The 27,325-nt window shown below is 51.7% G+C and overlaps 1 protein-coding gene across 2 annotated transcripts; it reads right to left on the reverse strand.

Annotated features, from left to right (window-relative positions):
* LOC120392406 (killer cell lectin-like receptor subfamily B member 1B allele C) lies at positions 1–26,735 on the reverse strand. Of its 2 annotated transcripts, XM_039517145.1 has the most exons (7): positions 12,028–12,162; positions 7,538–7,633; positions 5,106–5,198; positions 4,923–5,006; positions 3,876–4,030; positions 2,888–3,000; positions 1–124 (listed from the first exon to the last, which is right to left on the reverse strand). In XM_039517145.1, exons 1-7 carry the CDS (start codon positions 12,110–12,112, stop codon positions 1–3), a joined length of 750 nt encoding a protein of 249 aa, XP_039373079.1. In that variant the 5' UTR covers positions 12,113–12,162. The 2 variants fall into 2 exon arrangements, 1 of the variants encoding a protein (XP_039373079.1); XR_005591679.1 differs by lacking the exons at positions 1–124; positions 2,888–3,000; positions 3,876–4,030; positions 4,923–5,006; positions 12,028–12,162 and adding an exon at positions 26,316–26,735 and having other exon boundaries at positions 5,057–5,198.
* Between the last annotated feature and the right edge of the window lie 590 nt (positions 26,736–27,325).

Below are 27,325 nucleotides of genomic sequence, written 5' to 3' on the forward strand. Positions count from 1 at the left end.
TCAGAGCGGGACGGCGTCTCTCTGGCAAATCCACGGAAATGCAGAGCTGCAGGCATCAGAATGAATCTGATTCCCCTTCACCACTCCACAGCTGTTCCCCTCAGCCGGGCCTGACACCGGGAGCCTGCGGGATGAAGGTGGCCCCTGTCAGCGCGTGTGGATCCATCACACGCAGTCAGTAGCAGCTCTTCCCTGTTCCAGTTGGATCCGCAGCCGTCGTCTCCTCCAGCTCTGCCCTGGGGCTGCCCCCTCTCCCCACTGGCACGGCCCTGGCCAGGGTCTCGAACGGCCTCTCCCTGCCCAGAGCCCAGGGACCTGCTCCAGCCTCCTCCTCCCTGCTGGGCTAGACCTGACCAGCTCCCTCCCCTGCTCCATGCTGTGCTGTGACCCCTGCAGCCATGGGGCGAAGGGGCCGGTGTGACCCCTGCAGCCTGGGGGAAGGACACATGAACTCTGCGGTACAGCGAGAAGGGCTGTTGTGCAGGCCCTGCTGAGCGCTGGGGGAGCGAGAAGAGACGCCGCAAAGAGGAGGTGATTGCTGGGACACGCTAGGACAGACGTGTGTGTGTGTGTGTGTGTGTGTGTGTGTGTGGTTGGGGGTGTGCCCCACCCCCTGAGAAGAAAGGCTGAAACAGGCCCGAGAGGCTGTGCAGACCAGCAGCCAATCAGCCAAGGCCTCGGAGAGCCAATCAGGGTAAGGAAAGAGGCAGCCAATCAGGGCCAGGCTAGTTCCTATATAAAGGCTGCCTAGTACAGGAGAGGGCAGTCACTCCCTGATCAGTGAGGAGAAGGATGGGCTCCTGGGCTAAGGAGCAGCACCGTGGACAGAACGGTGCTGGTCAGACTTGGGGGAGTGGAGCAGGGCTCTGGCCCAGATACCTGCCAGGCTGCAGCCCTTGCTAGAAGGGGTTGAGAAGGTGCATAGGGTCAAAGGGGAAGTGGCCCAGGGAAGATGGGCAAGTGCAGAGAGTAGGAGGGCAGGGAGAGGCTGCCACTAGAGGGTCCCTGGGTTGGTACCTACAATAGCGGGTGGGCCTGGGTCCCTCACCCCCCTTTCCTCCCTTGCACTACCCCTGGCCACCGAGGAGAGGGCCGAGACAGGCCCCTGAGACGAGGGGCTAGGCTATAGGGTTGTGGTTGGCCACTGAGGCAGGGACAAACAGGACTGCTGTTAACAACACACCCCCAGAAGGGGGTGAGACCAGAGTAGTGGGCAGTGCCGGCGGCAGTGTCCTGAAGTGGATGAGAACCGTCATGAAGAGGACGCTGCTGAGCTGGGAGCAACGCGGGTCCCAGGGCAGCAGAGCTGAGACAGCGGGCGAGCTACCACGCACTGAGGGCACTCGGCTGAGGGCAAGAGCTAATTCCTGGAGTGACTGGCAGGAGGTGCCAGTGGTGGTGAGTCGAACCCTGTCACAATGTGTGTGTACATAATTATTTGTGTAATAATACACCAGCTCCCAGAAGGGAAACTTTTTTATTTTGTAATCTTAAGTCCTCACGTGACTGAGTCCTCCCAACTGAGCAGGGAAACTGAGGCAGCAGCTGCATCCTCCCACCAGGACTAGTGAGCTCAGGACAATGTGAGCGTGTGTCCCCTTTTCTGTCATCCTTCCTGTCTTCCCTTCTGCTTGCTGGTAGGGGCTCCCCCGAATGAGGGGAAACCCTGCGCACGGAGGGAGGGGGTGATGCTCTTGGGCTTTTCTCTGATCTCTGCCTGTAAAGGGTCGGGCTCAGCGCTGGTGTCTCTGCCCCAGGCCCTGCAGAGCTTCCAGCTCCTGCTGGAATGTGTAACTCCAGAGCTGGGAATTGTTCTTCTCTATGGAATTAACCCTTTAACTCATCTGCCTGTGATAGGACTGGGAGCCAGGACTCCTGGCGTTTAGGCCCAGGCTTGGGAGAGGGGGAGGGGCTGATGCATTAGAGGGAGGGGAGCTGGAGGTCAGACCCCCTGGTTCTATTTCTACTTTGCCACAAACTCGCTGTGATCTCGGGCAGGTCAGTGTCTGTGGCTCGGTTTCCCCGTGTGTGACATGGGGCTAATGGTGCCGCGCGCTGAGGTCTCCCCCGTATCCTGTTCAGAGCGGGACGGCGTCTCTCTGGCAAATCCACTGAAATGCAGAGCTGCAGGTGTCAGAATGAATCCGATTCCCCTTCCCCACCCCACAGCTGATCCCCTCAGCCGGGCCTGACACCGGGAACCTGCAGGACAAAAGAGAGGGTCTGAGGGCCCCTGTCAGCGCATCTGGGTCCATCACACGCAGTCGGTTGTGGCTCTTCCCTCTTCCACCAGGATCTGCAGCCGTTGTCTCCTCCAGCTCTGCCCTGGGGGCTGCCCCCTCTCCCCACTGTCAGGCCCTGGCCAGGGTCTCAAACGGCCTCTCCCTGCCCAGAGCCCAGGGACCTGCTCCAGCCTTCTCCTCCCTGCTGGGCTAGACCCTGACCAGCTCCCTCCCCTGCTCCGCGTCTCCTCCCCACCGGGCTGGGCCGACGCTGCCCCCTCCTGGTCCCCTCCTGCCTCTCTGGCTGCTCTGTGTCTCCCCCTGCCCCATTGTCTGGGGGTCCCCAGGGCTCTGGCCTGGCCCCTTTGCTCTTCTCCCTCCACACCCCGACTCTGGGCGACCTCCTCCACCCCCAGGGCTCCAGCCACCATCTCTGTGCTGGGGGATGGGCAAATCTCTCCCTGCCCCGTGGCCCTGTCTGCTCCCACCCAGCCCCCCTCTCAGCCGGGCTCCCCAGCCCCCCTCCTGGGGTCTCAGCATCGTCTGACACTGAACACGGCTCCCCCTGAGCTCCCAACCTTCCCCCCAAACCTCCCCCAGCCCTGGCCCTGGCCCCCTCTGCCCACGGAGGGGAGGGAAAGGGTTTGACTCAAGGAATCACTCACTGGGTCTGATCCAGCCGGGAGCCGTCCAGCCAGGTCCAGGCCTTCTCCAGGGAGGACACGGACAGTCCGACCCAGAACTGATTTGGACCTTGCGTCAGGTTCTGTAGAGACTCCTGCAGGGAGTGTGGGACAGGCAGCTGGTGACCAGACGTGCTGTTGGGCTCTTTCCTTGGGAATCCAGGTTGTCAATAACTTCAGGACCAGAATGTCTGTCTGTCTGTCCATCTATCCCGATACACACCCAGTATCCAGCCCCATACGTCTGTCCCCATACTCACCCATCCATCTATCCAACTATCACCCCTAGACACCCCTCTATCCATCCATCAATCCCAGTACATCCAGCGGTGAAAGTAACTTAAAGGTGGCTGGGAGCTCAGGGGTGAATTAAAGGGCCTGGGGTTCTGGCCGCCACGGAGCTCCAGGCCCTTTAAATCACCGCGGGAGCCCTACTGCAGGCGGCAGGGCTCCGGCGGGATTTAAAAGGCCTGGTGCTGCTGCTACTGCTGGGTGCCCTGGGCCCTTTAAAGCGCTGCCCGAGCCCTGCTGCCGGAGCTCCTGGGCCTTTAAATCAGCATCAGGGAAGCCGTTCCAGTCTGGCACGGTGTACCGGCTCTTGCTGGTATGCCAGACTGGACCGGCTTCCTTTCTCCTCTGCATACATTCTCCGTCTGTCTGTAGCCCCCATCCTCACACCCCCAGCCCTCTCTCCAGCTGAGCTGTGGTCGGGCACACCCCAGGAGGGGGCAGGTACCGGTGAGTTTAAGCTGCCTTTGTGTGCCCCTGATCCTGGGGCCACTGAATTAGCCTGGGATCGTTAAAACCCTCTAGGGGACTTGGAGACCCCGTTATTAACAATCGGAACGGGGTGTCCAAATCCTCTAGGCAGCATTGACAATCCCAGCCCTACCGTGTAGCCTGTGCGCCCTTAGACTCAGGGCCCAGCCCTGCAGGGGCAGCTCCAGCAGGAAGGTATCGTCCCCTTTACCAGCTCCTCCCGGTCCCGGATCACCAGCAGCTGGGAGCCCCTCGCTGAGCAGTCGGCGCGGCTCTCGCTCCACGTTTTACTTCCTCTGGAGACCCAGTAGCACTTGTCCCCGCGCAGCTGCCAGTCCGTGGGGCAGAATTTGCACCCGGAGCCCCCTGCAGACAGACAGGCGTCATTAATGCTCTGAGCCCACTGGGCCTCATTCTCGGCTACTCCCGTCTTGAAACTGGGGCAGGAACAGGGTTTAAATTGGTTTGAGTCCCCTTTGTGCTCCCTGAAATCTGGGGCTGGGCCAGGCCCTGTCTGGCTGCTGGTGTCAGTTACAGCAGCCTCGGGGCTGCTCTGCCTTATCCAGTGCTCCCATATGGGCCCTGGGGAGCAGAGAACACCCATAGCGCACTGCACTCTAGCCACACCACCAATCTGCCCCCCATTTTGGGGGTTGAGAACAGGGTGGGGGAGGGCCCTTAACCCAGCTCCACACCAGCCAGAGAGCAACTCTCCCCCCTCCCCCCACACCAGGACAGGGGAAATTCTCAGGGGCCTATGGACCCACTTTAAGGCCCCTTTACACGGCCAGAATGGCCTAGAAGGGTCTTGGAGGAACTGGGGGGAAGGGGTGGTGTTAAGCTGGGAACAGGACGGGAGGCTGGGACCCAGGGGCGATGGGGACTGGGAGGGGACATGGGGCCCAGATGCCAGGGAACGGGAGGGGGTGGGACCATAAGACAATCTCACTAATAAGATGTGAAACTCCCCCACACACTGAAAAAAAATGGACAGTTTTGTATGACATTGTTATTAAAATCTTCATGGCTGGGTACTACCCTGAACGGCCACTAGATGTCGCTTCCCCATGCACAGTCCCAGCCAAGGCAGGTACATTCGTAGCCTGGCACCGAGCTGGGCTGGTGGCAGATCGGTGCAGCCAGCAGGGGGCGGCGTGTCCCTGCCCTGCAGGATCCCCAGGGGCTGGGATGGCAGCTGGGTTCCCACTGGCCGTGCCCGGGGTGGAGGGCAGCTCAGAGACACACGAGCTGGGGTTACCTGCTGGGCCAGGCGGGGCTGGGGGGCACAGCTGGGATCGGAAACGCTCCAAGCGGGCACTGCATTCTGCTGTGCTGGGGTCTCTGCTCCCGGCTCTGTCGCTCCCAGGGGGTGTCGCTGTATCTCTGCTCCCGGCTCTGTCGCTCCCAGGGGGTGTCGCTGTATCTCTGCTCCCGGCTCTGTCGCTCCCAGGGGGTGTCGCTGTATCTCTGCTCCCGGCTCCGTCGCTCCCAGGGGCTGCCGGGGTCTGGCCCTTCTCAGACACGAAGTAGGAAACTGCAAAGCAGCGTCAGTGGGAGTGAGGGCGACTGGTCAATGTGACGAGGGAGTTGCTGTAAAAGCACCAGCACAGAGCCCTGCGGAGACACGGGCTGCTCCAAAGCCTGTTCAGCCCCATCGCCACTAACTTCAGGGCCCTGGTCTAAAAGTTTCTGGACTGAAAATCAGTGGGAGCTGGGTGCCTAAATCCCTGGGGACTCTTTGCAAACTGAGCCTGTGTTTACATCTGTGTAAGTTTCCCAGTACCCATCACCGGTGTATCAAAGCACCTCACAGTCTGTACTGGATTTATCTTCTCAACCTCCTGTGAGGCAGGGCACAGGGCTGTTATCCCCATTGTACAGGTGGGGAAACTGAGGCACGGAGCTCCTCAAGATGCCGAGGACCATCCTGGGTTCCCGGCTGGGGAACAGGCCACCTGACCCACCCCTCTGGGGCTGCAGGTTAAATGTTGTGTAGCCCTCCTCACCCTGTGTCATGCTCCAGTGAGAGGAGGGGCCGAGCCGCGTGGGCGGGGGTGTAAGATCGCACAGGAAGCTGAGATGCTGGGCTGCAGCCGTGTGGGCGTCAGGGTGGTGGTCACAGCGTCCGGTGTCAGGGGCTCTCTGCTGCTGGGGACGTTGGCTCAGTCAGAACAGGGCTCCCAGACGCCTCCCCCGCCAATGCAGCCACCCTGAGGGGGCACAGCCTGTCTCTTGTGGCGTTTATCTGGCCCCCATCACTTGCTGTCTCTGACCCTCACCCACATTCCCTGTGACGCAGGGGAGGCTCATGGGGACAGATTATTAAAGGGATTTAGGCACCTAAAGCTGCAGATAGGCCCCAAGTAGTGTTCAGAAGCACCTAGCTCCCTTGGGTGTTGGGCACCTAAATACATCTGAGAACCTAGGTGCCCAATTCCCATTGATTTCAATAAGCATTAGGTGCCTAAAAACAACCCACTAGGTGCCTAGCTCCATTGTTAGGTGCCTAAACCCCTGTGGAATTCCAGCCTTAAGGGACCAGCCCAGGATCACATCGGAATCTGTGCAAGACCCAGGAACTGGTCCCAGAGCTCCTGAGTCCCAGATTAGCACCTGACCCACTGAGCCAGCCTTCGTCTCTGAGAACCTGTGAGCTCCCACCCAGTCCCATCACCCACTGTCTGACATGTCAGCCTGCCGATGGGAACAAGCTATTTAGGGGAAAAACCCCAGCCATATTTTGGTGACATCCTTTGTCTATTTATCGACCAGCTACATTTTTCTAATCTTACATTCTGATGACATTTGTATTAAAATGCCCAATGTTGATGAAAAGCTGGGGGAGGGGGTATACTAGGATAATTTCCCCCTGCTCCAGATTTTCTAGCAAGTGGAAATGTTTGAGTTTTTGAAATTTCAGCAATGCCTCTGAAACTCCCAGGGGGTGGTACTGGCCAGTCCAGCACCCAGTGTGATTAATGGAAAGGCAGCGTGAGTTAATGGGTAAGAAATCGGGATTCAAATCTTAGCTGTGCCACAGATCTGCTGTACAAGCTTGGCCAAGTAATTTCACCTCTTTTCTTTGACTGTTGTGCCTATTTAGATTGTGAGCTCTTGCGGGGGGAGGGGAGGGACTGTCTCTCGCTGTGTGTCTGTGCAGCGCCCGGCACAACGGGGCCCTGATCTCAGCTGGGGCCGGGACTGTCTCTCGCTGTGTGTCTGTGCAGCGCCCGGCACAACGGGGCCCTGATCTCAGCTGGGGCAGGGACTGTCTCTCCCTGTGTGTCTGTGCAGCGCCCGGCACAACGGAGCCCTGATCTCAGCTGGGGCAGGGACTGTCTTTTTCCTTTTAAAAAACACATTTAGATGAGAAATTCTCAGTCAGCGCTAGTAACAGTTGGCTGAAATTTTTTTCTAATTTTAAAATGTCGATGTAATTTTGAAATTTTGAAACAAAAAATGAGGGAAAATGATGAAACTTTCACATAATTCTCCCCACTCCCTCCCATTTTTCAGACAACTTGCGGAGCTTTCTAAATTTTGAACTTTCAAAATTTAGGGGGTCTTTTGAAAAGAGGGTGACAAGTTTTGGTTTGTTTGGTTTGTTTGTTTTAAATATATCACTAAAATGTTCCCCTTACCTTTAACCAGTTCTAGTGTATGCCTGGATCTATCTAGTTCTCCATCCATCCATCCCCATGCACACCCATTTATCTAATTTTCTCTCTATGTTACAGTCAAGCTCTTTGGAACATCAAAGAAATTTACCAGCTAGTGGGAGGGGACCCACAATGGAATTCTGGAGGGACGGGACAATTCATGCTATACACTGATGGACCCGCACAAATAAACACAGAGCTGTCAGCTACTCACCCCAAATCCCCAGCACTATCACAGCAACCACCAGGACAATATTCCCAATCCATCCGCCCCACAGCGCTGTCCGATGCCACCAGGGACATGCAGGACCTGTAAGAGCCAACGTCTGGTGAAAAACAGTTGGAATCTGGTGTATGGAAGACCATTTCAACAAAAAATATGGCTCCAAGCTTACAGTGTGAGTAGAATCCTATGCCCACATGGAGTTTATTACAGGATTGGGGCCTATACACTCACCTGTTTTCCTCTGTAGGCCAGTCTGGGATGACTCGAGAGCTGCCTGACTCTTTATGTCAAGTCAATGGGATGAAATTTTGGCCATTTTCTTGAAAATGGGAATTTTTATGAAAATATTGACATTTTCTCTATTTTACATTTCCTGCATTTTTAAATGAAAACTCCTCCTCCCTCTTTTTTTTTATTCCTCGCCATATTTGTTGTTTTGGGGGTTTGTTTTTCTGTTTGATTGTATTGTTCTTAATTATTGTCTATTGTCTTCGTTATGTATTTGCATACCTTGGCTGTAACATGCATGCCAACGGAAAGTCCGGGAAGAAATAATGTCCCAAATTGGCAAGGCAGCAGCTGTGTGGACCAGCTTAAACAAGATTTGGTCATTGCAAATCTACAGTTTAAAGACTAAACTATGAAAGTTCAACTCAAATGTTATTTCCACCCTAATATATTGATGTGAAAGCTGGAAATCCACCAAAGGTGTAGCCTGATGTCTAGTTATTTTCTAAGGCATTTGCTTTCCAAGGTATTTAGACATTAAATTAAATGAATTAATAACAAATGCCAAGATCCCATTAGAGAGAATAACATCACCTGCTCTCTAAAATTATCCAGAACGGAAGTTGGAAAGATCTGGGATTCGTTTTCTTTGGCCACTGTTGGAAGACAGGATATTGGGCTAGACGGAGCATTGGCCTGACCCTGTATGGCCGTTCTTATGTTAAGAATGAAGCGGCGCATTGGCCAGTGGGCAGCTGGAAGAACATGCAAAAGGGGCCTAGCAAAGACTCTCTCCATCAAGCAGTCCCCAGAGAGAGAAAACTCTCAGAACATAACAGCACAGAAGACAGGCAAAGAGCAGCCCAGATTAGCCAGGGATGGTGGAGCCTGGGTCGTGCCCTGAGCAACCTACAATGACCAGGCAGGATTCAGCATCACTATTATTTTGCTTTCCCAGATTTGATTTTCTCAAAGGTTTCCCATTTGCAACAATTCTGGCTGGAAATTTTTTCACATTTGTAAACGGCTTTGGATCAGTGCTTTCTCTTTCCATTTTCAAGGTTTAATTACTATGTTGCATTGCCGAGCTTGATTGGTCAGCTCAGTCACATGACATTGTTTCAGTCTGAACATCTTTCAATCTTGAAGACACAGAATCACAGAACTGTAGGGCTGGAAGGGACCTCAAGAGGTCATGTAGCCCACCTCCCCCATCCCTCACCCCACACTGAGCCAAGACCATATTTACCCCAGACCATCCTTGACTAGTGTTTGTTTAACCTATTCTTAAAAACCTGCAATGCCTGAGTTTCCACAACCTCCCTAGCTAACCTGGATCAGTGCTTAACTACTCGTAGAGTTAGAACATTTTCCCTAAAATCTAACCTAAATCTCCTCTGCTGCAAATTAAGCTGATCACTGCTTATCGTACCTTCAGTGGCCATGGAGAGCAATTGATCAACACCCTCCTTATAACAACCTTTTTCATACTGGAAGACTGGTCTTATGTCCCCCCTCAGCCGTCCCTCCTCTAGACTAAACACGTCCAGTTCTTTCAACCTCTCCTCATCCGTCATGTTTTCTAAACCTCTTCTAAACATTTCTCTGTAGTGAAATCAAAACATTTCAAAATGATGATGTTTGAAAACAAAAAAATGGTGATTAAAAAGATTCCATGGAAAAGGTCCAAGAACAAGAATACCTGCCCTTGTCACAAACCGATTGAACCATTCTGACCTCCTGTATTACGCACGCCAGAGAGTTTCCTCAGAATAATTCCTAGAGCAGATCTTATAGAAAAACATCCAGGGTTGATTTAACACTTGTCAGTGATGGCGAATTCAGCACGACCCTTGGTAAATTGTTCCAATGATTAATTCCTCTCCCTGTTAAAAATGTACACCTTATTTCCAGTCTGAATTTGTCTAGCTTCAACTTCCAACCACAGGATCGTGTAATAACCTTTCTCTGCTAGATAAACAAGTTGTTCATTTTTTCTCATGTAGATACTTTAAGACTGTCATCAAGTCACCCCTTAACCCTCTCTTTGTTAGACTCAAGGAGCTCCATCTATTTATCACTACAAGGCAGCTTTTCTGATCTTTTAATTATTCTCGTGGCTCTTCTCTGACCCCTCTCTAATTTAGCAACATCCTCCTAGAATTGTGGGCACTAGAACTGGACACGGGATTCCAGCAGCGGTCACAGCAAGGCCAAATCCAGTGGTAAAATAACCTCCCTGCTCCTACTTGAGATTCCCCTGGTTATACATTCCAGGGTCGCATTAGCCGTTTAGGCCACAGAGTTGCACCTGGAGCTCATGTACAGCTGATTATTCCCCCATGACCCCCAAATCTCTTTCAGAGTCCCTGCTTCCCAGGACAGAGTGCCCCATCCTGTAAGTGTGGCCTGCGTGCTTTGTTCCTGTTGGACTCAGTCATGTCAGTTAGTTCAGCAAAACATGCTTATCCAGCAAAGAACTTGGACGTGGGTTTAACTTTAAGAGTGTGCTGCGGTCCCATCGACTGTAATGGGGCTTAAGGAAGTGGTTAAAGAGAGGCACGTGCGTTAAGTTCTTTGCTGAATTCTAATCAAAGCCGGCATCTGTAGGTGAAACTCTCTGGCCTGGGTTATGTGGGGGGTCAGACTTGACGATCAGAAGGACACTTACAGACATGCAACGTGCATGAATCACAGACACCTAGCAAGAGACATGCCCTGTCCTGAAGACGCTGGGTGCATGGTATGAAATTCACCCCGTATAGAGAACCAACACAAATGCCAGACACCACTTAAGTCCTATTTTGCAGGCTATAAGTAAGGCATTGGCCTTTGTGCTGGGCCTTCTCCAGAAATGTGAATTTCCCCCACAAAGGTTGGGAGGCAGGAAGACAAAACAATAGCTTAAATATAGGAGCTGTGAAGTCAGGGCTGCCCTGAATGAGGTTAGAACCGTAGACTTGAAGGGTTTCTTAAGAAGCATGTTAAGGCCGTGCATGGCAGAGATTCTGTGCAGTAGGGGAAGTGCAACCCTGGGGCTTGTGATTCTGGGCTTCTCCAAAACAGCCTCCGGTGTCAATTAGAGCAGCCCTGGGATTGCTCTAATTTATGGACAGTCCGGAACAACTCGGATTAGCTGGAGCAGCAGAAATTCTCCTTACTGCTCCCAGACCCCCACCTCAGCAGAGAATGGTTTCCAGCAAGGGTTTTTTTTGGGGGGGGGCAGAAGGGGGCTTGGCAGTGTAGCTTATTGCTGCCCTACGCTGTACCTGCACTGGGTGAAATTCTCCTCTGGTCACTTGCAGCAAAATCCTGCCCCTGTGGGCTGCTGGTGTGCAGTATAGGGGCGGAGGCAGGCTGGGTGCTGAGCTGTGTACTGAAAACTGGCTCCAGCTCTCGGGGGCTGAGCACTTGAGAAATCCCTGGCCCTAAATAAGGACCCACCATGGCCAGATTCCCAGTGCAGGGGCTTACCCCGGACGCCAGCCTTCCCCGTCCAGCCAGTGCTCCTCAGCTTTCGAGTAGCAGCTCCATGGACCATTACAGAGGATGCCTGGCTGCAGCATTACAGCTGCATGTACCGACTTTCCTTGGAAGGAAGAGTCAATTCCACTAGCACCCTGAGATCCTCTGTGAGATCAGGGCCCTGTTGGGCTGGGGGCTGCAGGAGCCTATAGGCAGAGACAGCCCCTGCTTCAAAGAGCTCGGTGGGAGGGGAAATAGAGGCGTAGGGTGACTAGCCCACGACAGAGCCTGGACTACACCTCAAGTCTGCCGAGGGTCAGTGCAATGCTGCTAGCCCCCGCTATCTCAATAGCACGTAGAGTTAATGTAGTGCCTAAGCTCATCCCGACTCCAGGGAGGTGTCTGAGCAGTTCAAATTATTCTTGCCAATGCCCTAGTAGCCTGAGTCAATCATGCAACCATCTAGAGCACCACAAGCCCCCAGCTAGAGCTCGGTGGGTCGTAATTGGAGAAGTGCCGTCTGATGCACCATCCAGACTGGCGAGTGGGTGCATGGACTTCCCCTTTCTACCCCAGGCTTCTGCACCGAGAGCCCCGCACACAGAAGTGAGCTGCTACAGAGAGCTGATCAAAAGTGTTGCAGCCAGCTCCCCAAAAGCCAAAAATCCCCCTGGCACAGACCTGCTCTGGGGTTGTCATTGAAAGCAAGGGGCTCCCCAGCAAAATCCATCTTTGGGTTTACACGCCCCCTCCCCCACATCCCTGGGGAAATAAAAATCACTTACCAAGGGGCTGAGCTGAAAGGGGTGTCCTGGAGCCAGGAAAGCCAGGGGAGAGGTTCAGATCGGCATAGACTATCTCCCCAGCCATGATGCAAGCAGCTGATAAGAGCACCTGGCTGTGTTTTCAAGGCAGCCTGCTGCTAGGTATGTGAATGTAATTGATCTCAATCCAACGTCAGGAAGTGCCGCCTCTGAGAGCTGAATTCCACTCCTCTCACGTGACTTCAAAGGGTCCTGTCACAGCCAGGGCTGTCTAGGTCCTGCAGCCTTAAACCAATGAAATGGGCCTCGAAACGTAGAGGCTGGTGCAGTCTGGGGGCCAGGGATTTCAGATGCACTGTAGCTTTCAGGTAGCTGTAGTAGAGTCTAGTCACAGAGGCTAAGCCAGTGGTCCCCAACCTTTTCGTCTGGCGCCCGCCAGACGAAGGACCATGGCGGCGGTGGAGCACCTGCCGAAATGCTGCCAGATTTCTGTGGCATTTCGGTGGCAACGCCTCTCGATGACGCCGCTTGCCGCTGACAATCACTTCATTCCCTTTTTACTCTATATACATGGTCGTCCCCTTGCCACATTTTTCCCCATTCATCCCAACCCTTATGGCTAGTTCAAATCAAGGGAGCCCATGCAGGTGCAATGTGAGAGATATTCATGCATCTAGGTGGATTTGAACATCCTTCAGAGAAGTCTGAGGTTGAAGAACCAAATGTTCTTGTTGATCCAATTTTAACACATGGGGTCCTGAAATTGGGGCTCTTAAATATCGGAGGGGAGCGAGGTTTGTGATCAGAGGGTCAAAATTTAAACCTGTTTTTTATTGTTGGCCCAATTCCATTCTGTACAATCCGAGCTCATGGAATCCCTCAGAAATGGCAACGTGCCCATAGAATTTAAACAAATTGTTGGCATGAGCTTATCACAAAGTGTGCCCTTTAATGGAACTACCCAGTCTGGGGAACCTTGCTGAATCAGGTTATGTCCAGCTAACGTCTCGTTCAGCGGTTCCCAGGTTACAAGGCACTGTGTGATATTCTTGCCTGCTGGTGCGATCAGAGACAGCTGCAGTTCATCTCCGGGAAACGGAAGTATCTGAGTTCCAATGACAATGATGACACGTAGAGGTATGGTTGCTCCACAAGCAGCAGAGGAAACCAGGACTATCCTGCACCTTCTGCCACCTGGGAGGCTGTCACTGGTTGCGTTTGAGGGTGTATGTCCCATTCGAGACCACAACGGCTTACAGAAGAATGGAAAGGAGTCTGTTGTGGTCTTAGTTTCATAACAAAACTTGAGTGACTCACTGGTGACACTATACATGCAATTGGCAATACTTTCCCAGGGGCAACCCGAGGAGTTGCTGACAGCGTAGAACTAGTAGCAATGCTGCAGGGCCATGAGGTTGCTCCCATTCCCATAGAATCCATGCATGTGGCACAGCAATTTTACAGGGCAAGGAGAGGCATTCCTCTAATGATCTGGACTTGACGTGATGCAGTATGAATGTCATGGATAATTCAGACCAATGGGGAGAAACAGAATCAAAAATACAATTTAAACACCTTCCGTCCCCCTTCCATCCCTCCCTCTGGAGAACTTCTGACCAACTTAACAGCACAATACATAAGCTAACAAACTTAAACAAAGCCTTTGTTAGCACATGCATTATGCTGTTAAAGCCATATAAAGAAAGAATGGCCCTCCCTAGCCATGTTCTGCTCCTTTAAGGAGCCGAGCGCAACCCCACCCATCCCCTCCAGAGGGCGGGCTAGCCCCAAATCTTTCTGGTACCCCGTACCTGCTAAAAATCTCTTGCCGGTACTGTGTACTGGAGGGTACCGCCCTACTTGCACTATTGAGTATAGCCCCTCCAGCAACCACAGTCATGCCGTCTGTCACTGTGCTGTTGGCTGTATGATTACAAGGGGTTAATTCAGGCCAAGGGTAGTTGCATGTGGGCAGCAAAAGGACCATTGATGAGGACACAGCAGCAAAATAACGACAGACCCATGGATGGATTTTACGAGCCAGGCTCCAAATGTTATTAAACCTAAACACAGGGGCTGCCCTCAGCCTGGAAAGGTCATGGGTGCCAGAGGTTCCACAGAGAGCTTCTCTGCTAGTTTGCTGCAGATCCAGCATCCTTCCCTGGAGCAGCCTGAACTGGCAATATCATTGTGGCTCATAAAAGCACAGACTTTAATCTGAGCTACACGTAAAAAATCATTACCAAGAAGCAGGTCGACTAGGAGGTGTTCTATTACCCCCACAGTCAAAACACTTTCCAAACCTTCCCACACCACATGGATTTTAGCTAGTGGTATGAGGCATCTGCTTTCACCCACCCCCACAATCTCTGCCATTTGGCCAGGTAACATACTGGTCTTTGGGACCACTCTCTGCTTAACCAGAGAGATCTGGGCCCCTGTAGCCCTCTGCCCCAAGTATTCCCTGCCATCAGTTTGGACAGCCTTCACATGCTCCATATCTGGTTCTGCAGAGGCTAACTTCTGCGTTGAGAACAGCAGAACTAACATGAGCTATTGGGTGCCTGCTTCCTCCTAGCACAGGGCATTCATTCCTCAGGTGATCAATAGAATTACACTGATAGCACCTTTTGGGCTCTTCTACGTGTACAGGAGATTTAGGATGATGGTTAGAGGAATATTTTTGGGTAACAGAATGTTTAGGCTCCCAATTCCCTTCTCTCTTCCCAGGGGCAAAATGGGATCCTCCTTTCCCACAAGTTTTAAACCCCTCTTTCTGGGGCCTGTCCTCAATAGACATCTGATTCTGTTTAAAGGCATCAGCAAAACAGTATCTTTAAATTTACAATAGTCTAAAGCATCTTCAATAGGCATTCCATTAAATACATTTCAAGCTTTACCAGTTAATTTCGCAATCAGGGTAGGAACTCTTTTCTCATCAGGGATTTCATGTATTACACACAGCCTTTCGAAGGTAGTCAGATATTCAGCAATATCATTGTCCTCACTGTATGCAGGACATAAGTGTTCCCAGTTGTGGATTTTTGGAGTGATGGGAGTCTTTAAGGTCGGAGGGTTCTGGTTCTGCTTCTCTAGCAGGTCCAGTTGGTGTTTTCATTCTCTTTCTTTCTTCCCGCCCTCTTACTCTTTCTTCTCTCTCTTTTTCTTTTTTTTTCTCTCTCTCTCTTTCTTTTTCTTTCATAGCCCTTTGGTGTGCAGCTTCCTCTTCTTTCAGCTTCATTTCTGCCTGCTGCATTTGAAACTCATGGTCCTTTGCCTTCTCTGCCGCTTCCAGTCTGGCCAGCTCTAGTTTTGTAGCTGCCTCACTGGTAGTCATTTTTCTGCTTTCTTGTGCTTATTTCCCTCACCCAAAATAAAGAAACAGAAAATAACAAAACTGTGACTGCACTTAAGACTCACTTAAAATCACAAATATCAGGGCTTAAAGTGTGAACTCCGCTTGGAGTAACAAGCTGCACAGAATTGCTGGGATTGCTCTCCCCTGGCAATAAAGCGTGACTACACTGTCCACATCACAACACTGCCGCAGCCGCACTGTAATGTGGGCAGTGTAGACATACCCAAAGGTCATTCCTTATTCTGTTAGCTTCTTGTGACTGGTGAAAGAAAGCGACTCTCAGGGTGTGTCTGCACTGCACAGTGAGCCCAGCTCTGACCCAGGTTAGAGCCCAAGCCCCCTTCTGTCCATACACAGATCAGTCTGACCCAGGTCAGGGAGCACTCAGGACCCAGCTCCTAGGACTCTGCTGGGCCATGGGTCTGAGCCTGCGTCCTGGTGTTACTCCGGTCTGAGCCCTGTTATTTTGCAGTGTGGATGCAACCAAGTTTCAGACCCATCAGAAGGTCTGTGAGGTACAGTGGGGACCATTAGCACGGCAGGGAGATCCAGGGGCAGCAATTGTAAGGCCAGGTTTGCAGCGCAGAGCGGACACTCAAGCGTGGGCTAAAACACGTGTCCACAAACCCAGGTCCCACAGAACTGAGTTTACAATGCAGGGTAGACGGACCATTAGCGATTCATTGGCACCATCACAGGGCAGAAGTAATTGCCAGTGTGTTGGTGATGAGGCAAGTGTATAACAGTGAGGGGGGGATTTTAATCCGGTGGCATTTTATATCCCATTGGGCATGAGGGAGATGTTACAAGGTGCCAGGCAGGGGAGAATCCAAATCTGTATGTGCACAGGAGACTCTTACTAGGGAAACAGCTGCATTTTCTGTCTCCCAGATTCCTGCCCTGTAGCATTTCTATGACACACATTGAGACTGTCGGGCAGTTCCCAGCTGGCTGAGGTAGCCATTACCCCCTCCCCCATTACCCCACGGCTCTGCTAATACCCGAGAGGAGCTGTGAGAGGAGGGGGCTGTTGGTTTAGCTGCCTTTTATTGGTTCATTGATGTAGCTTATTGCCTGATTGCAATGGCATTTCATTTCCATAAGGGGGCAGATGTCATTTTACAACAGCTCTTCCAGAAGCCAAAGCTGGACCATTCCCCTGACTTGAAAAGGTAGCAAATTCCAGTCTGGTGAAAGGAAATGTTTCCCCACAAGGCACAGCTGGCCTGCGGAACTCACTGCCACAAGATCTCCTTGGTCAATCTTCTTTTCTGACTCCTGACAAGCTCTTGGCGTTTATAGGGATAATGGGACTATCCAGAGATACCACCAATATTACACAGTAACCTGGAGTGGGAAGGGGTCTAAGTGGCAAAGTACAAGCCCCAACTTCTACCCACTGGGGGTGAGAAAGGAATCTGTCCCTAGGGGCAGGTTATTCCATCACTGTCCAGTACAGGGGTGTCCTGCCCCTCCCGCTGAAGCAGCTGGTGTGGGCTGCTGTTGGAGATGGGACGCTCCCTTCAGATCTGCTCAGCTGGAAGCTCTGCTACTGTCACATGGCTCAGCTGGGAATCTGTGTCTGCTGCTCTCACAGGTTCTGTCCTGCCAGGGTGCAGGGACTTCATGGGGCTCCCCCAAGGGCAGAAAGAGGGAACTGGCCACCCACATATGAAATTTCAGGCTCTCAGATTGAACCATAACTACTACTTGTAAACTACTTGCATAAGGGGAAATGATCATTCCTGCAGATTCAGGTGTGGCTGAAACAACTGTATAAACCAGTGATACCCAGAGTGCGGCCTCCAAGCCACATGTGGCTCTTTAATGTGTCTGCTACAGTTCTTTACAGAAGATGCTATTAAAACACTGTGTGATTTAGTTATTAACCAATCAGGATGCTTTTACTGTGTTAACCAAGTAAGTTATTAATTTATTTGACATGAGAATTATATATATATATATATATATATATTAGTGGCAAAGTTCCTCCTCTCCTCTAGTAGGTCCTGCGCTTATTGGTGGATTTCTTCCCCTTAGTGGTTTTCCCCTGGGATGAAACCCATAGTCTCGATCAACTACTCCTATGTCGGATTAGGAGTAGCGGGGCTAGGGGGGAACCCGGGCCCGCCCTCTACTCCAGGTTCCAGCCCAGGGCCCTGTGAATTGCAGCAGTCTCTATAGTGCTACGTGTAACCGCTGCTTGACCGCTACAGCTCCCTGGGCTACTTCCCCATAGCCTCCTTCAAACACCTTCTTTATCCTCACCACAGGATCCTCCTGGTGTCTGATGCTGCTTGATTGTATGGTGTTTTCCTCAATCCTCCAGTAGTACCCCCTCTCAGTTCTTAGTTCCTTGTGTCTCTTGCTCCCAGCGCCTCATGCACACTTCTTTCCTCTGGCTCCTCCTCCCTAGACTGGAGTGAGCTCCCCTTTTTATACCAGGTGCCTTGATTAGCCTGCCCTGATTGGCTGCAGGTGCTCCAATCAATGTAGCTCTCTCCGGTGCCTTCTAGAAAGTTCTTAATTGGCCCCAGGTGCCTTGATTAGCCTGTTCTGATTGGCTGCAGGTGCTCCAATCAATGTAGCTCTCTCCGGTGCCTTCTAGAAAGTTCTTAATTGGCCCCAGGTGCCTTGATTAGCCTGTTCTGATTGGCTGCAGGTGCTCCAATCAATGTAGCTCTCTCCGGTGCCTTCTAGAAAGTTCTTAATTGGCCCCAGGTGCCTTGATTAGCCTGGAGCAACTGCCATTTTGGTTCCCATGGTACTAGGGATTTGCTTAGCCTGGAGCTAACATACCTGCTCCTCAGTACTTTCCTGTAGCCATCCGGCCTTGCTCCATCACAATATATATATACACACACACACACACAAAATAGTCCCTATTTACTTTAGTAAATGAAACAATGAATTCACCCAATTGTGACTCTTTTGGTTAATGCTGATGGCTAATTTGGCTCCTGACCCAGAGAGATCTGAATATCACTGGTATAAACAAACCTAAGCAAATGGAGCTGGGGGTCTGGCCCCAGTGACTCCAGCGGAGCTATGGTGGATTCACATCAGCAGGGGTTTAGGTCAGTGACACCAATGGAGCTACAGCTGATTCACACCAGCTGAAGGATCTGACCCCACTGCAGTGGAGCGATGGCTAACTTCACCAGCTGGGGATCTAGGTTCAGTGATTTCAGTGGAGTTGCCCCAATTCACACCAGCAGCCGGGGATCTGGCCCCACTCTCTCTGCATGGAACTGACTCCAGTCCAGCACATGCCTCCATGTGTCTAAGGCCCCATCTACACTGGCAAGTTTGTGTTCAGTAAAGCAGCTTTGAGCGCTGTAACTCCCGAGGTGTACACACTGCCAAGCCACTTAGTGCGCAGAAACTGCGCAGATGCAGCGCTCTAAAAAACTACCTTGAGGAGAGGCATAGAACTTTCTGCACCGGGGCTACAGCGCTGCCGTGCCAGTGTAGACAACATGGTGATTACAGCACTGCGATTGGCCTCCGGGAGGTGTCCCACAATGACTGTTTTCACCTCTCTGGCCATCAGTTTGAACTCTACTGCCCTGCCCTCAGGTAACCAACCATCAGCCCCATCCCATACATTCCTTTGCAAATTTGAAAGTCCCCTTCCTGTTTGCTCGGTGATGCGTGCAGTGGTCTCAGTGCATCTTTCCAGGTGCCCATGCCTGCTCTATGCACCAGGCAATCTTCCCACTTGGAGCAATGCCGAGCTGCTGGACCTCATCAGTATTTGGAGAGAGGAGCCAGTGCAGTCATAGTTGCACTCCAGCTGTTGGAATTTTGATACCTAAGGACAGATTTCACGATGCATGACAGAAAGGGGCCATGACGGGGACACATTGCAATGCAGGGTCAGAGTGAAGGAGCTGCGGAATGCCTACCACAAGGTGCGGGAGGCAAACTGCCGCTCCAGTGCTGTGCCCATGAGCTGCCGATTCTACAAAGAGCTCGACGCGATACTCGGTGGTGACCCCACCTCCACTGCGATGTCCCCTGGGGATACTTTGTTGGCTTAGTTGCCAGTCAAGAGTGGGCCAAGCTAGGAGGAGGCAATCTTGGATGAAGAGGGGGAGGTGGAACCAGAGGCAGAGGATGACTCGGAGGCGAGAGATGCATGCAGTCAAGAGCTCTTTTCTACCCCGGAGGAGCCTAGCCAGTCACAGCAGGCGGATATTGGTGAAGCGCAAACAGGAGAGGAGGCCCCTGGTAAGTGGATCTGATTTGGGGAATTGCTGAAGCGAGTTGTTGGGGGCAGGAGGGTTGCAGAAAGCAGGCTTGTCTCCCACCTCATGCCTAGTTTGAGCAACGGAACAAGCGGTTGATACACTCCCTCACTTCACAGGAATCTCCCTCCGAGATCTCCAGGAAACTCTCATGGAGATACTTGGCAGAGCTGCTTTGTTTCTTTCCCCATTAACGGTAATTTTCCCATGCCACTGTGCCGTCATGGGGGGTGGGGGTGAGGGTAGAGACCATTGCTGCACACAGGTTAACCGCATAGGGGCCAGGGCAGAAGCCGCAGGCTTGGAGGAGACCCTCCCTTGATTCCCTGCTCACCCTCAGCAATGAGATATTTTCAAAAATGATCACCTCCTGTGGAAAGTGTGGGGACAGGAATGATTACCAGACCCCCCCTACAGTGCTAGCTCTCCCCAAGTGCCCAAAAGCCACGTGCCCAGTGTACAGCAGGGTCCGGGAAGAGTGATTTACCCTGCCCCTGTGGCTACTCACCATTTTAGGAGTCTTGTGGCTTATGTGTGCTTGCCTGGGGTCAGCCAGTTAGTGTCAAGTGTGTGAGTACTGGCTGTGTTTTAAGCAATGAAACAGTGTTGTCTGTGTTGCAAACAATACTGCTTCTGTAAAATGTTGCATTTAAACGTCACAGAGATGACCTTGGGAAGCCAGCCTCCCTTATCGACGGCAGAACAGTTGCGAAGAATTAGAAAGCATCCAAGAAGAACTAAGGAGGACTTTATGCATGAGGTTATGATGCATTCCGCCGCCAAGAAAGAGGAATTGAAGGTGTGGTGGGACAGCAAGAAGAGGGAACAAAAGGAGAATGTGGCACACCAGAATGAAGCCATAGAGCGGTTCTTAACAGTTATGGAGCGCCAAGCAGACATGCTCCAGGTGATACAAGCTCTTCAAACCAAGCAGTTCTGTGCCCGCCCTCCCCTGCAGCCACTGTTGCAAAACTCTTTCCCATGCACACCCCCCCCACACACACCACCACCACCACACTGTTATCAGCCTCCTGCCTCCACTCTCTACCTGCAGCATTCCACCTCTCCCTCCTCACAGTCCTGCAGTGTGGACTCCCAATACCCACTGCACTCAACACCCATCCATCCGCAGTTTGGCTCTGCTGAAGTACAACACCGGCTGCAACATAGTCCAGAGGAGATGGTTGGGTATGATCCCTGGACATACACAAATCAGGAGCCATCCTGGGACCCCGCCTCCTCTTGAGACCTTCCATCCTCCCATCCCCCTTCCTGCTGATGAATTTTTTCATTTGACTCTCTCCTCTGGTTGTTGTCTTTCGATAAAATAATTGTGTATTGGTTTGAATCTTTATTCTATTAAGTGAAAGCAAAAAGAGCACTGCAAAGCAACATACATACAGTTATGTTAAGGCCCCTTCTTGCATCATGTGCACCAATCACCCCCTAGTATTACAAGCATAGCAATCCCAAGCATAGCAACAAATATTAGGGCTTTCAGCTTCAAATTGCTGCCTTAAAGCATCCCTGATCTTTGTGGCCCCGCGCTGTTCCCCTCTAATAGCCTTGGTCTCTGGCTGTTCAACTTCAGCCTCCAGGTGCCGAGCCTCTGCGGTCCAGCCCTCAGTGAAGCTTTCACCCTTCCCTTTATAAATATTATGGAGCGTACAGCATGTGGCTATAAGCATAGGAATATTGTCATCAGCCATGTCCAGCTTCCCATAAAGGCATCGCCAGCAGGCTTTTAAACGGCTGAATGCACACTCAACAGTCATTCTGCACTTGCTCAGCCAGTTGTTGAACCGCTCCTTGCTGCGGTCAAGTTGCCCAGTGTATGGCTTCATGAGCCACGGCATTAAGGGGTAGGCAGGGTCTCCCAGGATCACAATGGGCATTTCGACTTCCCCATGGGTGATCTTCTGGTCCAAGAAAAAACTCCTTGCTTGCAGCTTCTTGAACAGGCCAGTGTTCCGAAAGATGCATGCGTTAACGCAGACCAGCCTGTGTTAACGTCCGTGAAACATGCATGGTGATCCACAAGTGACTGGACAACCATTGAGAAATACTCCTTGCAAGTAATGTACTCAGTGGCTAGGTGGTCTGGTGCCAGAATTGGAATGTGCGTGCCATCTATTGCCCCTCCGCAGGTAGGGAAGCCTATTTGTGCAAAGCCATCCACAATCTCATGCACATTGCCCAGAGTCACGGTCTTTCCGAGCAGGATGCAATTAACGGCCCTGCACACTTGCATCAACATGAGTCCAACAGTCGACTGTCCTAGTCCAAACTGGTTAGCGACTGATCAGTAGCAGTCTGGAGTAGCCAACTTCCACAGTGCAATCGCCACACGCTTCTCCAACGGCAGGGCAGCTCTCATTATTGTGTCTTTGGGCTGCAGGGCTGGGGCGACCTCATCACACAGGCCCATGAATGTGGCTTTCCTCGTGCAAAAGTTCTGCAGCTACCACTCATCAACCCAGACGTGCACCACTCAGTGCTTGTTTCCCGAGCCAAAAGCAGCATTCCACAGTGGTCAGCACCTCCATGAATGCCACAAGAAATACTGTGTCGTAGCTACTACGCGTGGCAAGATCAATGTCGCACTGCTCTTGCCTTTGTAGTTGAAGGAGTAACTCCACTGCCATTCGTGATGTGTAGGTCAGTGCGAACAGCATTCTTGTCAACAGCTTGGGATCCATTTCTGCAGCCAGAAAGAGGCAGGGCAGGCACACAGTATACAAACCATTGAAAAATGGCACCAAATGTAGACAGAAGCACAGGGATTGCTGGGATGCGAAGCAATGCATCACGGGGCATTGGGACAGGATCCAGGATGCCCCGTGACCCCTTCCACCTTCCCACAAGTCTTAGCGGCAAAAGAGAAAGAGGTGCTCTGTGGGATAGCTGCCCAGAGTGCACCGCTCCGAATAGTCCCATAAGTGCCGCAAGTGTGAACACGCTATTGCGCAGGCAGCTGTCAGTGTGAACACACAAAAGCGGTTTTCCTTGTGCGCTCTCTGAACGGAGCTGTAACTGCCGGCACTGTAACTTTGCCAGTGTAGATGTGCCCTAAGTTTGTCAAGTTCTTTGGGATACTTCAGATGAAAATCCCTGTAGAGAAACCAGGGCAGTCCTAGCACTGCCAGCTCTAACTGACCCTGCTGTGCAGGGCTGTGGCTGGGCAGATAAAACATTGACACAAGCCAGCCAGAGTAACCCGACAATCCTCTCCACAGGCAAACCTTCGAATCCAGACCCCATGGGACGCCAGTGAAAAGAAACAGAACAAGAATGATCCAGTGACCTGGAGTCGACTTGATCAGCACCTGGGATGGCCTGGTTGACCCTGGGGATAAAAGCAGTGTCAAGGGAAGCTCTGAAACAGTTCATTGGAACACCGCCCAGACGCAGTCTGGCTGGTGAGGGTATTCAGGTAAAACTCACAATCCAATTATATTTGACAGGTGTTTTCAATGATCACCCCATGTAGCCAAACTGCTCCTGAGCTGCTTTGAAACTGTCCTTAAGAAGGGCTCTGCCAGCACTGCCAGACCCACTGTAAACAGGGCCTTAGTTACCAATGGGTGAAGAATGATGGTTTTGGACTCCATGAGGCTTTAGGAGAGAGCACAGATGGGGAATGAGTTGTGTCCTGCTGAGACGACGGAGCCACATCCACTCCTGGGTTTTCAGGAAACCCAAATGAGACAAAACGGAACAACTCACATGACCATCTGTCCCCAGGGTGGAGGGAGCAGCACAATTGATCCTACAGGTACAGCTGCCTCTTCGGGGTCTTCTTAAACTTCCTCTTTCCAAATGGAATTTGTATTAACTCGTGAGGGCCTTTATCTCCCCCTAGTAAAAGACACAAATCAGCCACGGCCTTCAAGGTACTGGCCCAGGCAGGAGCAGTCTGTGTCTTTAGATCCAGAGGTCTCTGCTCAGTCCCTACTTATTCATTCCACTTCCTCCTTCGGTGCTAGACAGCTGGTCAACTTTCCATCAGTGTTCTCTGGGTGGAAAATGCTTTTTTGGACAAGACAATTTTTTCCACAACTTTTTTGTTTGGAGTTTTCTGGGGCCTTGGCAACACTTGCAAGTTAGAGCGTATTAAAGCAGCCCCAGGCGCCCTAACTGCCAACCCGTCCACACTGGCAAGGCACTTAGAGCACCTGGACTCTGCAGCTGGAGCGCTCCTGGTAATCCACCTCCATGAGAAGCAAAACGTTTGCTGCGCTCCAGCTGAAACACCCAGGGGTCAGTGTGAACGAGGTGTTGCATTATTACGCTGTGATCGGCCTCTGGAAACGTCCCATAATCCCCTTAACTCAAGTGGCCACTCTTGTCATTGTTTTGAACTTGGCTGTAGGAATGTAGATATCCCCTTTCAAAGCTCCGTTTCTGACCGCTGGCATGCTTATCTGCTCCGGACAAAGCAACCATTACTGTGGAATGCTGCTTGCTGTGAGTGTGGGCGAGGGGGGGGGGAGTCTGCTGCTGTCTGAACTTAGCATGCTGACACTCTCAGCACCCCAAAAACCAACTCTTTCTCCCCCCACATACACGCAACACACTCCCTGTCACACTCCACCCCCACCCCTATTTAAAAAGCACATTGGAGCCACTTGAACACTGGAATAGCCACCACAATGCACTTCTCTTTGTGGCATTGCAAGAGCTGCTAATGTGGCCACACCAGTGCGCTTGAATCTGACAGTGTAAACACATGGCAGTGTTTTCCCTGCTGCGGTCTCCGAAGGCTGGTTTAATGCCCAGCACTCTACATCTGAAAGGGTTTCAAATGGCAATGATGCCAATCTTCATTCCAGATGGACGAGTTTTTGTTTTGTGGGGATTTTTGTTTGAAATAGGAAGAGAATCCATTTTTTATTTAAAATGTTGGAGTCTCTCCCCCCCAAGAACGTGGTTGGGGGGCCTCTGTACTAACCCGGTAGGTAGGTTGTAGAGATTCACGAGATGGAGATGTGTAATACGTATTTGCTTGTATTTGTTTAACAAAGGATTTCCTGATGCGCTATGAAGGACCCTCTGACCACCGGATCGGCCTCCAGAGGGAACCAGACTAGCCCTGGATGTAGACCAATGGCACTGAATTCAACAAGTGGTGGGTCTCTTTTGCTTATGTTAACTCAGTAAATGTTGCAGCTCACATGTAAAACAGGACACTGGCCTTGTGGTTAAGGCCCGGGGCTGTGACTTGGAAAACTGGGGTTAAACTTCTGGCTGTCCCTTTTATTTGCTGTGCGACCTGGGGTGAATTGCTCGGGGATGGATTTTCACTGCTAGTTGAAGCTGCTCTAACAGTTGTGTAGGGTTTTTATTATTACTTGTTGCTGTTGCAGGTTTACAATAGTGGGAGAAGGACCATGTGCTTTTCTGAACCACAAGGTTATTGCCAGTTCAAGCTGCTCCAGGGACACTGGATCTGCAGCAAACCAGTGGAGAAAACAGAAGGCAGAAAAAGTGATGAGTCAGGCCTTGTCCTTTCAATGGGGCTGTCCCAAGCTGCCTCAGCGAATGGGGAACTTGATGGGACTGGTGAGGAGGAGGATTTGGGGGAAGGAGTTGGAATAGGGGCGGAGCAGGGCAGGGGTGGAGTTGGGGCGGGGCTGGGGGCAGAGGGGGGTCAGGCAGCCACTGGCACCAGCAGAAGTCGGCGCCTATGGCAGCACCTGGAACAACAGAACCCTGATCTCAGCTAAGCCTGATTAATTGACTTTTACTAGTGCAAAAACATCAATTCTGCAAAAAAAATTATTTTTCTTTGCAAATGTTTCATGCAATTTTTTTTAATCAACTCTAGTATTAGAGTTGGTTGAAAAAATGTTGATGAAACTCTTACATAATTCTCACCACCTCCTCCTGCATTTTTAATCCACTGTATACCTTTTCAAATTTTGAATTTTCAAAATTTAGGTTTTTTGTTTTTTAAATTTTGAAAAGAGGGCGCCAAAATTTTCCCTAATTTTTATCCAGTTCTAGTGTATCTCTGGATCTACCTATCTTCACACTCACACACCCTATCTATCCTCTCACATACTTATCAATCTAGCTATACACACACACACACACACACACACAATGTATTTATCCTCTCACACACACATCAATATAGCTATATATATATACACAAACCCACATGCGCACAACCACCCTCTTTCTCTCTCTCTCTCTCTCTCTGTTTCAGTCAAGCTGTCAGCAACTTCAGGTTGTTTGTCTACAATGGAAGTGAACTCTGCAATGGGAGAGCAAGAGAATCCATGCTACACACTTATGCAAATACACAAATAAACACCCAGCTTTTGGCACTTACCCCAAATCCCTAGCACTACAACAACTGCCAGCAAAGCGATGATCACAACCCACTGAGCGAGTCGGTGCCATGGCGGGTGCTGAGGAGGACTTGACATTTGGTAAAACACAATCCAAATCGAGCACAGGACTAATTAATATTTGAAAAGCCAACATGGCTCCAGGCTTCCAGTGAGGCCAGGCATTCAACTGCCTCTCTTCTCTCCACTGACAGTCAGATTTAGAGTGGGTCAAAGTTTTTCATCCATAAGTTTTTCAATTACATTTTGCTACTTTTTTCTTTAACTCGGAACTTGTGTGAAAACAGGTTGATTTTCCCCAAAATGTTCCAGTTTTCGAACCTTTTTTTTTTGTTATGAAAACACCTTTTTGTGGTTGTATTGGTTACGGTGGTGACCCATTTCGACTTATAATTTCCTTTTCCATTTCCAACGCCTGGGGGTATTTTCCTTGCCAGGTTGGCCTGGGCAGCTCAGGGACACGAGGGATTTTTCAGCACTGAAAACCTGTTTCCTGATGTTTTACGCTCTTGGAAATGAAAAATGTTGGGCTGGGAAATGGCAGTTTTTAAAAATGGAAAAACCATTTCCTCCAAAAACCTCAACCCCCAACCAGAGGAAGGACCCGCCCAGCTCAAGGAGCCAGTGCGCTCAGCAGGATTCGCTCCTGGAGCCAGACAGTCACTCCCAGCCCTGCAGGGATCAGGGGTGAAATTCTACAGCCCCGGGGTGCAAGAGATCCGGAGAAACCCTCTGTCCTGTGCCCGGCTCCGGGAGGGGAGTGGGGGCTAGTGGTTAGAGTGGGGGGGGGAGGACTCCTGGGCTCTCTCCCCGGGGAGGGGAGTGTCTAGTGATTAGAGGGGATGGGGTCAGAACTCCTGGGTTCTCTCCGCAGCAAGGGAGAGGAACAGGGGCTGGGGTTATGGGGGCAGGAGTCGGACTCCTGGGTTCTCTCCCCAGCGCGGGGAGGGGAGCAGGGTCTAGTGGGTGGGGGGGCAGGACTCCTGGGTTCTCTCTCCAGCAAGGGGAGAGGACCAGGGGCTGGGGGTTCTGGGGGGGGGGGCAGGAGTCGGACTCCTGGGGTCTCTCCCCAGCGAGGGGAGCGGGGCGTAGTGGTTGGTCGGGGGGCAGGACTCCTGGGTTCTGTCCCCAGCGAGGGGAGCGGTGGCCGTTGCTGCCCCTCCCCCCGGTGCCGCAGCAGCGGGCGCTTCGCGGGGGGCTGAACGGTCCTGTCCCCCTGAACGTTCGGAGCCGCCCTCAGACCGTTAACGGCCGCTCTGCCCGCGCGCTCCCCCTGCCCCGGCGCCCTCGGGGAAAAGCGCGCGCAGGCTGCTCGCCGGGCCGGAGCCCGGGACTGAGGCGCTGACTGGCGGCAT

The sequence above is a fragment of the Mauremys reevesii genome, unplaced genomic scaffold (assembly GCF_016161935.1).
Source record: "Mauremys reevesii isolate NIE-2019 unplaced genomic scaffold, ASM1616193v1 Contig1, whole genome shotgun sequence".
NCBI lineage: Eukaryota > Metazoa > Chordata > Testudines > Geoemydidae > Mauremys > Mauremys reevesii.

Bases quoted from the DNA above. Each gene is read 5' to 3' on its own strand.
- LOC120392406 (XM_039517145.1), bottom strand. From the start codon at position 12,112: ATGGCTGGGGAGATAGTCTATGCCGATCTGAACCTCTCCCCTGGCTTT. The intron at 5,199-7,537 runs GTGAGTAGCTGA...GCTGCTTTGCAG, and splicing joins GATAGTGCTGGGGATTTGGG to TTTCCTACTTCGTGTCTGAG. The intron at 4,031-4,922 runs GTAACCCCAGCT...GTCTGTCTGCAG, and splicing joins AGCCCCGCCTGGCCCAGCAG to GGGGCTCCGGGTGCAAATTC.